The following is a 14,060-nucleotide window of genomic DNA, read 5'->3' on the forward strand; positions in this document are numbered from 1 at the left end:
TTCACAACTCTGAGTGAAGAAGTTTCTCCTCATCTCAGTCCTAAATGGCTTATCCCTTATCCTTAGACTGTGACCCCTGGTTCTGGACTTCCCCCAACATCGGGAACATTCTTCCTGCATCTAACCTGTCCAGTCCCATCAGAATTTTATATGTTTCTATGTGATCTCCTCTCATTCTTCTAAATTCCCGTGAATATAAGCCTAGTCGATCCAGTCTTTCTTCATACGTCAGTCCTGCCATCCCGGGAATCAGTCTGGTGAACCTTCGCTGCACTCCCTCAATAGCAAGAATATCTTTCCTCAGAGACCAAAACTGCACACAATATTCAAGGTGTGACCTCACCAAGGCCCTATACAACTGCAGTAAGACTTCCCTGCTCCTATACTCAAAGCCTCTCGCTATGAAGGCCAACATGCCATTTGCCTTCTTCACCGCCTGCTGTACCTGCATGCCAACTTTCAATGACTGATGTACCATGACACCCAGGTCTAGTTGCACCTCCTTCCTAATCTGTCACCATTCAGATAATATTTTGCCTTCCTGTTTTTGCCACCAAAGTGGATAACCTCACATTTATCTACATTATACTGCATCTGCCATGCATTTGCCCACTCACCTAACCTGTTCAAGTCACCCTGCAGCCTCTTAGCATTCTCCTCGCAGCTCACGCTGCCACCCAGCTTAGTGTCATCTGCAAACTTGGAAATATTACACTCAATTCCTTCATCTAAATCATTAATGTATATTGTAAATAGCTGGGGTCCCAGCACTGAATCTTGCGGTACCCCACTAGTCACTGCCTGCCATTCTTAAAAGGACCCGTTTATTCCTATTCTTTGCTTCCTGTGTGTCAACCAGTTCTCTATCCACGTCAATACATTACCCCCAATACCATGTGCTTTAATTTTGCCCACTAATCTTTTGTGTGGCACCTTGTCAAAAGCCTTTTGAAAATCCAAATACACCACATCCACTGGTTCTCCCTTGTCAACTCTACTAGTTATATCCTCAAAAAGTTCGAGAGGATTTCTTAAGCATGATTTCCCTTTCATAAATCCATGCTGACTTGGACCGATCCTGATGTGTATGCATGCCTGTTTACTGTGTGATGTCTGAGACACTGTTACATAACACTGAATGTACCCTTATACTGTACACACCTTACCTGTACACCAGAGGGTGCTGCTGCTGGAGACCTAAGGGTTGCCTGCACACTGCGGGTAGCCCAGTATAAAAAGGAACTCACAGCTTGTTGTCGTCACTCAGGAGCTGCAAATAAAGGACTACAGGTCTACAGTTTAAGTATCATACCCTGCCTCGTGGAGTCATTGCTAAAGGTGCCTACATACGCTACAGATCCTGTCACTGTTTTCCAAATACGCTGCTATTACATCTTTAATAATTGATTCCAACATTTTCCCCACCACCGATGTCAGGCTAACCAGTCTATAATTCCCTGTTTTCTCTCTCCCTCCTTTTTTTAAAAGGTGGGCTTACATTAGCTACCCTCCAATCCATAGGAACTGATCCAGAGTCTACGTTGTAAAATGAATGCAAGTTGTTATATGAGTTGAAGTTGTTTTTTGTGATGATGGAGCCTGAGCAGCAAAGGGAATAAGTCTCTGGGGATCCCACCCATCATTATCATCTTCATAGACAGAATCGAGGCAGACTTGCTTCCACTCTAAAAGTGAGTTCTCAGGTGACTGTACAGTCCAATGCGGGAATTACAGTCTCTGTCACAGGTGGGACAGACAGTGGTTGAAAGAAAGGGTGGGTGGGACAGGTTTGCCGCACGTTCCTTCCGCTGCCTGCGCGTGCTTTCTGCACGCTCTCGGCTATGAGACTCGAGGTGCTCAGCGCCCTCCCGGATGCTCTTCCTCCACTTAGGGCGGTCTTTGGCCAGGGATTCCCAGGTGTCGGTGGGGATGTTGCATTTTATCAAGGAGGCTTTGAGGGAGTCCTTGAAGCGTTTCCTCTGCCCACCTTGGGCTCGTTTGCCGTGTAGGAGTTCCGAGTAGAGCGCTTGCTTTGGGAGTCTCGTGTTGGGCATGCGGATGATGTGGCCAGCCCAGAATTGACACCGATTCATTTGGTGTTGTGTGGAGTCCCGATGTGGAGACCCTGGTGTATGGCCAGAGAGAAGGAGTAGGTGAAACAGTCCTGGCACACGTCACACTGGAAGGGCTTGTCTCCTGTGTGGATCCGCTGGTGATCCAGGAGGTCGGACCGACAGGCGAAGGCTTGGTTACAGAACTCACAGCGGAAGGGTTTCTGGGCCCTGTGAGTGCGCTGGTGGACCAGGAGATTGGAGGATTGTGTGAAAGATCTGTCACATACCTCACACCTGAAGGGTCTCTCCCCTGTGTGAGTGCGCTGGTGTTGCAGGAGGCTCGATGACCGGAGGAACGCTCTGTCGCAAAGCTCGCACCGGAAGGGTCTCTCCCCCGTGTGGATTCGCTGGTGTTCCAGGAGATGTGACGACTTCATGAAGGCCTTGCGGCAAACCGCGCACCAGAAGGGCTTCTCCCCGGTGTGGATGCGCTGGTGGACCAGGAGGTTGGATGATTTTGTGAAAGCTTTCTCACACACCTCACACTGGAAGTGCTTCTCACTTTGGTGCATGTGCCAGTGCTGCAGGAGGTTGGAGAACTGAGCGAAGGCCTTGTGGCACACCTCACACTGGAAGGACTTCTCACTTCGGTGAATGTACCAGTGCTGCAGGAGGTTGGAGAACTGAGCGAAGGCCTTGTGGCACACCTCACACTGGAACGGCTGCTCGCCCGTGTGTGCGCGCCGGTGGTTCACAAGGCTCGATGAGCGAATGAAGGCCTTGTCACACACCTCGCACTGGAACGGCCGCTCGCCCATGTGTGCGCGCCGGTGGTTCACAAGGCTCGATGAGTGAATGAAGGCCTTGTCGCACACCTCACACTGGAACGGCCGCTCGCCCGTGTGTGCGCGCTGGTGGTTCACAAGGCTCGATGAGTGAATGAAGGCCCTGTCACACACCTCGCACTGGAACGGCCGCTCGCCCATGTGTACACCGGTGGTTCACAAGGCTCGATGAGCGAATGAAGGCCTTGTCACACACCTCGCACTGGAAGGGTTTCTCTCCCATGTCGGAGGAGGTACAGCCTCTCTCAAAGACTCTGCTGCACACCCTACACCTGAGCTGTCGCTTGCCTGGGTGTCAGCAGGCCCTGTGACCATTTGAAAGGCTCCCCGCTTCACCTCATCTTCAGCAGCTCCTCACGTGAGGTTTGACGAAAGATCTAAGCTCCTCTCACACACCTCACCTTCAATGGCCTCCCCCCTCCCCCCAGTAGACGCGCTGCTGATTCAGGAGCTTCGGGAACCCGAGGGGCTTCCTCCCCAGGCTGAACTATCGCCCACAGACGGCAATGATGGCTTGGCTCGGATTACAGATTACTGTGGTGTTGTCCCTTGGCTGAAGATCTGTGGTGTCGGTCCTCTCTCTGACTTAATACGGTGCGGTACTCCTGTAAAACAATAAAGTACTTTGTGTGATTTTCCTCCAATATTCTCCTCAGCCACTGAAGGTGCTGCCCCCTCACTGGGAGACTGGTCCACAGGGAGGGTCAGTGGGCTATTGAACTGTGGGAGCCTCAGAGCCCAGTGCAGTGCTGCCTTCACCAGACACCCACACGGCTGCTCTTTCCAGCACCAATCAATCAATCAATAGTGTCCAGGAGGTGATAGTGATCAACAACAACCTCTTGCATTTATATAGCGCCTTTAACATACTAAAACATCCCAAGGCGCTTCACGGCGTAATCAGACAAAAACTGAGCCCGAGCCACATAAGGAGATATTAGGGCAGATTACTAAAAGCTTGGTCAAAGAGGTAGGTTTAAAGGAGATTCTTAAAGGGGGAAAGGGAGGTAGAGAGGCAGGAAATCCAGAGCTTAGGACCCAGGCAGCTGAAGGCATGGCCGCCAATGGTGGAGCGATTCAAATCTGTGATGCTGAAGAGGCCAGAATTGGAGGAGCGGAGACATCTTGGAGGGTTGTAGGGCCGGATGGGGGTCACAGAGATAGGGAGGGGCGAGGCCATGGAGGGATATGAAAACTAGGGTGAGAATTTTGAAATCGAGGCGTTGGTGGACCAGGAGCCAATATAGGTTAGTGAGCACAGGGGTGGTGGGTGAACAGGACTTGGTGCGAGTTAGGACACGGGCAACCGAGGTTTGGATGACCTCAAGTTTACGGTGCAAGATGGGAGCCCGGTCAGGAGTGCGTTGGAATAGTCGAGTCTTGAGGGAACAAAGGCATGGATGACGGTTTCAGCAGCCGATGAGCTGAGGCAGGGGAGGAGATGGGCGATGTTACGGAGGTGGAAGTTGGCGGTCTTAGTGATGGAGAGGATATGAGATTAGAAGCTCAGCTCGGGGTCAAATATGACACCAAGGTTGAGAACGGTCTGGTTCAGCCTCACACAGGAGCCAGGGAGAGGAATGGAGTTGGAGGCTGTGGAACGGAGTTTATGGCGGGGACCAAAGACATCACTTTCAACAGCCAGGCCCCTCCCTTCGATAAACCTGCATCATACCTTGTTAAACCGGAACATCCTTCTGGGACTGAAGCTTGTTTTTTTCAACCCTTAACTATCTTGCTAGAACGAAAAAATAGCAAGCTAATTCTTCAACAAAAATTAATTTTCCCAGGTCTGTCGTTTTAAAAAAAAAAAAATTAATTAACAAGAAATGAGAGATCATTTGACTTCCTTGTACAACAGAACCGCTCAGGTAATCTTGTTCTCATTAGAAATGGATTCCCCTCACAGACAGGACACTGTAAGAATCCTCAGACCCTGTGCACCTCCCAGATAATCACACCCCACCTTCCCATTTTCAGCAATGACCCCTGAACAAAACCCAGCCTGTAAATCAGGAAAGAAATGCTGTGTACAAATCCCAGCTTCCAGTAAACATCTTCAATAACCAACACAGCAACAGGCACGGAGTAAACAGACTGGATCCTCTCACACACCACCAACTTGCATCTATATAGCACCATTAACGTAGTAAAACATCTCGAGGTGCTTCACAGGAGCATTGTCAAACAAAATTTGACACATAAGGAGATTTTAGGACAGGTGACCAAAAGCTTGATCAAAGAGGTAGGTTTTAAGGAACGTCTTAAAGGAGGAGAGTGAGGAAGAGCTGCGGAGAGGTTTCGGGAGGGAGTTCTGGAGCTTAAGGCCTTGGCAGCTGAAAGCACAGTCGCCAATGTGGAGCGATTAAAATCGGGGATGCTCGAAAGGCCAGAATTGGAGGAGCGCAGAGATCTGGAAGGGTTGTGGGCAATGTTCCCCCGCGACCACACACCAATCGGGAGGTCCCACGCTGGCCAATCACCAGCTGCTGGAAGGTACCATACACGCAGCCCACAGCTAATTTAAAGGGACCACGCACTTAGACCGATAATTAGAGGGAACATTAGTTGTGGGGCTGGAGGAGATTACAAAGATAGGGAGGGGCGAGGCCACGGAGTAATTGGAAAACAAGGGTGAGAATTTTAAAATCAAGGCATTGCTTATCCGGGAGCCAATTTTAAAGGGAGGGCAGGAACAGAGAGACCTGGGCGTTTACTGAAATAAATATTTACACGTGGCAGGATAAAGCTGTTTTTAAAAAAGTATACAGGATCCTTGGCTTTATAAATAGTGATATAGAATACAAAAGCAAGGACGTTATGTTAAACCGTGAAAAATCACTGGTTAGGCCCCAGCTGGAGTATTGTGGCCATTTCTGGGCACCACACTTTAGGCAGGAAGTCAAGGCCTGGGAGAGGGTGCAGGGAGTTATTAGAATGGTATCAGGGATGAGGGACTTCAGTTATGCAGAGAGATAAGAGAAGCTGGGATTGTTCTCCTTAGAGCAGAGAAGGTTAAGGGCAGATTTAATCGAGGTATTCAAAATTATGAGGGTTCTTTTTATAGAGTAAGGAGGGAGAAACTGGTTCCACTGGCGGGATGGACAGTAACCAGTGGACACAGAAAGGTCATTGGTAAAATACCCAGAATGGAGGTTAGAATTATTTTTACGCAGCGAGTTATTGTGATTTGGGATGTGCTGCCTGAAAGGGCAATGGAAGCAGATTCAATAGTAACTTTCAAAAGGTTTCTGCAAATTTATTTTTTCCAAGTATTTATCCAACATTCAAAAGCAAATTGGATCAATATTTGAAAAAAAGAAATTTGCAGATCTATGGGTAACGAAGGGAGTGGGACGATTTGGATAGCTCTTTGAAAGAGATAGCACCGGAATAATGGGCTGAATGGCCTCCATCTGTGCTGTATGATTCTATACTCGATATTGTTGTATCGTTCCGATATCTCCACAACAACGTGCATTGATATAACGCCTTTAATATTGTAAAACATCCCAAGGTGCTTCACAGGAGTGTTACCAAACACAATTTCACACCGAGCCACATAAAGAGATATTAGAACAGATGAACAGTGTTAGGTTTTAAGGGGCGTTTTACAGGAGAGTGAGACAGAGAGCTGGGGAGGTTGCAGATGGGAAAACATAGGACCTCGGCAGCTGAAGGCACGACCGCTAATGGTGGAGCGATTAAAATCGGGGATACACAAGAGGCCAGAATTGTTGGAGCACAGATATCTCGCGGGGGGTTGTCGGGCTGGAGGAGGTTATAGAGACAGCAGGAGGAGTAAGGCCATGAAGGGACCTGAAAACAAGGATGAGGATTTTAAAATTGAGGCGCTGCTGGATCTGGAACCGATGTAGGTCAGCGAGCACGGGGGTGATGGGCTAACGGGACTTGGTGCAAGTTTTTTTTAATTTCAAAATATACTTTATTCATAAAAAAATCTGTACAGTACATTCAATGGCATTTCAGTACATTTAGCTGCGGTCAGCAATTCCATACAATACATCTGGGTGCTGACGGCAGTTCCGTTCGTTACATTTCTTGTTTTTTCAGTTCAAGTGCGATTCGGTACAATAAACGGGATACATTGTGGTACATTCACACAAATTACATTTCATGTGTTACAATACAGTGCACGGAATGGGTGACGGTACATTTACATTTTTCTTTTCAAACATGCATTTCGTAACAGACCTTGCATTGTACATGGCACGACATTGGTGTTTACAGATTTGGTGCTCTATGTACACAAAAAGTAAATTACAAATACAGCCCGAGGGAGTTTGGTGCTGATTCCTGCCCCCGGGTTTACCGTGGCGGAAGGGTTTTAGACTGTGGCCCTTCCCCACCGTGCCTTTGCGGCGACTGCACCAATTTTCAGTGCGTCCCTCAGCACGTATTCCTGCATCTTGGATTGCGCCAGTCTGCAACATGCGGACGTGGTCATCTCCTTGTTCTGGAAGACCAGCAAGTTTCGGCAAGACTGTTGTAGAGAGTAGAAATAATATATAGACTTAGGCATTAGGCACCTGCTGGATATTTAAAACTCACATAAGCTTAAATGGACACACACATAAAATGGCTGCCCAGGCATGATGGGAAACCAGGTAGTCAAGCTGTGAACTGTTGAACGTTCACTGACCGAGCAATAACCCTGTGAGGCCCACTGTAGGAATGCCTGGGAAGGCAGAGATAAGAAGGAAGCCATCTCCTGTGAACAAGGCCATAAACCAATTAATTCCCCAGGAAGAAAGATAAGAGGGAAACCATTTGCTGTAAACAAGGCTACAAACCAATTATTTCTCCCAGATGAAAGAACTAGGGAGAGAACATATAAAGTCATCGATCAACCCAAATTGACAATGGTTCCCTGGTTACTAGGAGAATTCTATTGGATTAAAAAACCTATATGTAATCTATAATCGTTATGATTGGCTTGTGTCCAGCCGTGATGAGCTGTGTAACTGCAGTAAGCTGTTTTTGTAACTGTTGTAAAACATATAAAGGTACATGTAACTCTTTGTTCTGTGAAGAGAAACCTGGATACGGTCCTGAGTTTTTCCTTCCCGCTGAGCGTAATAAAGCTGCTTCAGCATTGGAACCGACCCTGAGTGTTGAGTGATTCTTCAGAGAAAACACTAACGCTAACAATGGCGTAGTCGACGGGATTTCCCGGAGTCGCTGGACGCCCTTGGAAAAAACCCGGGTGAGTATAAAAAACAATTTTTAAGTATAAAGGGTGCGGAAGGTGGAAGCTGGTTGATCGACATGAGGAGACGGTCTAATATCTCAAACGCCTAGCCTGAGCCTGAATTAAGAGGACTTTTGTCCCACGTGACGGCCAGGAACCAAGTAGGCGTAGGGAACACACTTAGACCGTGGGATCGTGATACCGAGAGACATCTTCCGGACCCAGTAGTGTAATTTGAAATACCCCGGGATAGAACCAAGCAGTGTACAGCGGCTAACGGAATCCAAACCTGTGAACAGGGTCGGACCAACAGGCTGAGCGGTGGTAGGTAGTCGTTAAGGATATGTAGAGCACTGCGGGAATTGCTTAAACGCGTTTTTAAGAATTGTATAAGTTTGTGTAACAGCAGAACTTGTGACCTGACAGTAGCCAAGAGACAGTTTACTACAAGTCGCGCTAGAAAGAAAGCGGACCGCTGAGAGTAGATTCCTAACGATACCAGTCCTACCCAGGAATGGCCATGAAAACAAGTAAACTCGAGTGGGGACCAGAAGGGTCGCTTACCCGCCACCTGGCGGAAAAAACAAAAGAAGCTAATTGAAAAAATGATTAAAGCAGGGTGGAATCCTCAGGATTAGTTATGTGAGGAATTATTTAGATAAAACTACGAATTCCCTGAAAGGTCATGGATCCAAAAATAGAGCCGGCCAAAACAAGAAGAGAGACTGTTGTAAATGTCTGATCGTTGAGTGAGAAGTGTCTGTGTGATTTTTGACTGCAGAATGAATTTTTGTTTTATGTTTTCATGTTCCGAAAGCCTGGTTGGAAGAGGAATGCAAGTGTCTGTTTATTTTAGAAACAGAGTGAAAGTCTTTTTTTTTTAAACCCTTTGTAATGTTGTCCTGTATGTGGGAAGTTTTAAGACATTTAAGTTAGAAACGCAGGTGTGGATTTATTCGGATGATAAGTTACGGAGCTAGGAGAATAAACAAATAAAGAATAGGTTTGTTGAGCAAAATATTTATTTGACATGCTCACTTACTTGCCGAAAGAAAACATGCAATGATTGATTGGGTTGAAAGACATAAATTTAGTCTCGGAATGAGATAAAGAATGCTTTAAAAAAAAAGAGCTTCTAAAAAAAAAGTTTTAAATAAAGATTGAAATTACAAAGTTTGAATTGGGATTTTGAGATATTCAGAGAAGGCACAGGAAATACTGAGGTGGATTTTAAAAAAAAGATTAAATTAAATCTGATCAGGTCAAACTCCTGGGCAAGTGGCGAGCTATCTGCGAAGGTGTAAAAGGAACTTTTGGAAAATGTTAAAAAACAGCAAGCTTTAGTAACGGCTTTGAAACTGGAGCATTTTGAGATAACGAAAGGCAGCACTCAAACTCTCAAAGCTGGTCTCCATTCCAGTTATGGAGAAAAAGAAAAAGATAAAGACGCCACTTTGAAAGTAAACAAATTAACAACTTTATGGAGTTACGAACCCTCCGTGTAAAATACAAAACCTAATTTGAAGAAAGAAAAAAAGATGTAACGGACTAAATGGAAAAAGACATAACTTACTAAATACTAGTTGATGTTTGCTGTGAAAAAGATATTGGTTTAATTAGAAGAGAAAAAAAAATAATTGGAATAAGTAAAAAACACTCTACATGGATTCGAATTTTCAATTATGAAAAAGTTTCAATGCAGTTTGAAAAGATTTCCAAAATGTCCCGAACAGTCTAAACAAGCAGGAGGGTTTTGAAGATAACGAGGAGAAAGAGAGAAAAAAAAAAACAGAATTGAATTTCAGTAAACAAAATTGCTATTGTATGTGTGGTCTTGTTTTAAAACAATTAAAAAAAAAAAAATTCTTTGGCAAGTACTTGAATTAGAAGTTAAGAAAACATTGGAGTTTACTCTAATGATTTATGCTGTTTAACGGATTCCTAATTTCGAAGCCAGTTTTGAAGGCACAAAGACTTTTTTTTCAGATGATTACGTGAAGTCACGTAATGACATCAGGTCTTCTTACAAACCTGGAAAGGAGTTAACCCTTTCCATTGACAGCCGTTTTATACTGAACATTATTAATTTGGATTTCTTAATAGGGAAAAAAAAGACTCACCTAACAGAGGAAACAAAAATAAAAACAGAACTAGCTTATGTAATAATACTTGCCTGATACAATAAAGAAATAGATATTCAATAAAACAAATTGAAGAGTTAAAAGCTAAGATAAACAGGCTGGAAGAGATAACGGGACTAGACGGATAGTGCAGTGCGCAGCCATAGCACCATCACCTCTGGCAATAGAGCCAATGTACCCCACGGTGGGTAGGTGTAGTCCACAAACCCAACCTAACGGTAAAGCAGACAGCGATGTTTGGAGGAATAGCTTTGGCCTTGGTCATAGGAGTTTGGGTAATATTTAAGTGGGTAAAGACACGGGCGCACGCCCTACAGATTCAGCTCGAAATGGTTCGATTATAACCTTGTGCTTCTGATTTTGCAGGGTGACAGGGACACTCGTAGAGCAAAAAAACTTAACCCCTGGTGACGACCAGGCCGTCTGTTTAAAATTACAGATAATACTTACCGGAATGGGAATACGAAAGGCGCTACTCGTAATATGGATAGCCCTGCGACATGCACGTACCCTGGGCAACACCGACGGACAGCAGAGCACGCTGGAAATAAACAACTATATGAACTATGGAGTCTTGTTTAATTTAACGGACGGAATGTGCATCCCAGCAACCAAGGACTGGAGCAAGGACAGGACTTATTTTAATGCATGGTTACAAGTGAATCCTAATAAGAATCCTAATAAGAATAAGAGTATGTGTACAGTGCTCCACGGGTATAAGGAGCAGATGCATTAAACGGAGGGATGTCAAAGGGCCTGATGAATGTACTTTCGGCATAATTTGCGCGCCTCCGGGACAATCCCAGCAATCAGTCATCCGCAAGAAGGGAATGGGGCTGTGTGGGTATTACGAGGAGGCGGGGGCGGCTGCAATATAATTGTATGTATGTTTCTCACCCCCTCCGACACCGCGCCCCATAAGAATCACTACATTGCCCGAAGAACTGCCTTGTCCCATAACTACTAAGGGACCAGAAAATGGGATTGCAATGTACAACGAAGGGGAATTATTGTATGATAATGTTAAACATGAAATTGTGCCTGTTCTGATCAATATTTCAGGCATCCAGATGCCGGAATATTGTACCGAACAGTCAAGGAAGATGTACAATGTATTAAGTAAAGTCGTAATGCAGCAGGCTGCCGATGCCATGGGTGCCAGTAAGTTCCGGGGACAGGGGTTAGCACCCAGGGTGAAGAGGGAAATAGTAAATGATGTTGCTACCGTTTTCAATACAGGAACCTCCGTAGTGAACTCGATAGACATACAAGGGCTAAATGAGAGGGTAGAACAGCTTAAAGGGGTGATGAAGGGGTTATTGGAGAGGGTGGAGCAAAACCAGGAAGACCAGGCCAACCTAGGAAAGGAGGGGGCCGAAATCCAGTTGGATGGCATCTCAGTCCTGGAAGCTCACGCTAAAACCATCAATCACCTCATTGATAGAGAACAAGAAGATACAATAAAGCAAAGACAGGAGCAACTCTGTCATGCTTATGGTCTGTGGATGGTGGGACAGATCCGCCACAACCTCAACCAGATCCAACGCGGGGAGGTACCCGATTGGATAGACAGTTCACATTTAGCTCAGTTGGCGAACCAAAGGGGGACACTGGATAATTGTACTCTGAAGGGACTGACCCGAGTATACCCCGCAATTCCAGATTGCCAGATGGGTAGGACTACCGGGATAGGGATAGTCCTGTTGATCCCTATAGCAACGCCGGACTCAGGGCCGTTCCCCTTATACCAACTAGAGAATATCGGAGTAATACGGGAAAATGTCTCCATACGCTACTACCTAACCACCACCTCTGCCGTTCGTTGAAACAACATATTTACCGGGATTTCCCTAGCAGATTGCAAGCAAAGGGGGGGAAATCACAGTATGCCCTCACCCGGTGGGCCGAGGGGAACTAGACGAGTGAGGGTTTAACCGAACCAATGGGTGTGTACTAGAAATAGTGCCCGCACACATGCACTTCGCGAGGGCAGGCTACGGAGGGAGGGGAAGATACTGCGTCTCTACCACAGAGCGTTCATACCAGTATAATGACCTACAGTGCCCTATACCGCAGCCAAACTTTTGCTTCACACCACTACGACCTGTCGCGATCGGGCAAGCACATATCACCCAGGTTAGGCGCCGGAAGTCCGAAGTTATTGAAGTAACTGATCAGCTCCATGATCATTTGCAGGATTATGACGAGCCAGAGCAAGTCCCTATCCCACATCTAACCGAGGTATTACGGGAGTTAAGGCTCAGAGTGGGGCAATCCGTAAAACTCTATCACCAGATACAAACTAAAATCAAAGAACTGGAAGAAGATACCGAGGTAGACTTACAAAGTCAGAGTTGGTGGAGAAAAGTCTGGGACTGGGGAATAAATGTGAACATCCACCCATGGATCCGAATTATTTCACACACACTGGTCGGGATACAATTAATCTTAGCAATAACATGGGGCGTGATGGCCTGCCAGGTATGCAGGCGCCACAAACGGCGGAAACGGACCAATCACCGTTCCCTGGATATTAAACAAGCCTGTTTGATAAGGGGACGGGAGGAGCTAGCCTTTGTTAATTTGATCTAAGCAACCGGGACTCCTGAAACCGCGTGACTGGCCAGCACGTTGAGGCAAGGAGTACCGGGCAGTGCACAAATATCAGATAAAGGCAGTACGGTCGGTTAAAAGGGGACTAGGACTAGTCCCTTTACCGAAAGGGGGGAATTGTTGTAGAGAGTAGAAATAATATATAGACTTAGGCATTAGGCACCTGCTGGATATTTAAAACTCACATAAGCTTAAATGGACACACACATAAAATGGCTGCCCAGGCATGATGGGAAACCAGGTAGTCAAGCTGTGAACTGTTGAACGTTCACTGACCGAGCAATAACCCTGTGAGGCCCACTGTAGGAATGCCTGGGAAGGCAGAGATAAGAAGGAAGCCATCTCCTGTGAACAAGGCCATAAACCAATTAATTCCCCAGGAAGAAAGATAAGAGGGAAACCATTTGCTGTAAACAAGGCTACAAACCAATTATTTCTCCCAGATGAAAGAACTAGGGAGAGAACATATAAAGTCATCGATCAACCCAAATTGACAATGGTTCCCTGGTTACTAGGAGAATTCTATTGGATTAAAAAACCTATATGTAATCTATAATCGTTATGATTGGCTTGTGTCCAGCCGTGATGAGCTGTGTAACTGCAGTAAGCTGTTTTTGTAACTGTTGTAAAACATATAAAGGTACATGTAACTCTTTGTTCTGTGAAGAGAAACCTGGATACGGTCCTGAGTTTTTCCTTCCCGCTGAGCGTAATAAAGCTGCTTCAGCATTGGAACCGACCCTGAGTGTTGAGTGATTCTTCAGAGAAAACACTAACGCTAACAAAGACCAAAGAGCGTCTTTGACCGAGTTGATGGCCCTCCAGCAGCAGGTGATGTCTGTCTCGGTGTGTGTCCCTGGGAACAGCCCGTAGAGCACAGAGTCCTGTGTTACGGAGCTGCTCGGGATGAACCTCGACAGCAACCACTGCATCTCTTTCCAGACCTGCGTTGCAAAGGCGCAATCCCAAAGGAGATGGGTGACAGTCTCTTCCGCACCACATCCGGCCCAGGGGCACCGTGCCGTGCTGCTGAGACGTCGGCTGTGCATGAACACTCTGACGGGTAGGGCCCTCCTCACCGGCAACCAAGTTACGTCTTGGTGCTTGTGTGTAAGCTCTGGCGATGAGACGTTCTGCCAAACAAGTTCGACAGTCTGCTCGGGGAACCACCCGACAGGGTCCACCCTCTCCTTCT

At 46.3% G+C, this 14,060-nt stretch overlaps 1 protein-coding gene across 1 annotated transcript in view; it reads right to left on the reverse strand.

The window, feature by feature from the left end:
• Nucleotides 1-2,089: 2,089 nt before the first annotated feature.
• LOC139230225 (zinc finger protein 271-like) overlaps nucleotides 2,090-14,060 on the reverse strand; it is a 40,228-nt gene continuing 28,257 nt past the window's right edge. The window contains exon 3 of the mRNA XM_070862060.1: nucleotides 2,090-3,042. Coding sequence (XP_070718161.1) covers nucleotides 2,090-3,042 — 953 coding nt within the window. The remainder of the gene's footprint in view (nucleotides 3,043-14,060) is intronic.

The sequence above is a fragment of the Pristiophorus japonicus genome, chromosome 19 (assembly GCF_044704955.1).
Source record: "Pristiophorus japonicus isolate sPriJap1 chromosome 19, sPriJap1.hap1, whole genome shotgun sequence".
Classification (NCBI taxonomy): Eukaryota; Metazoa; Chordata; class Chondrichthyes; family Pristiophoridae; genus Pristiophorus; species Pristiophorus japonicus.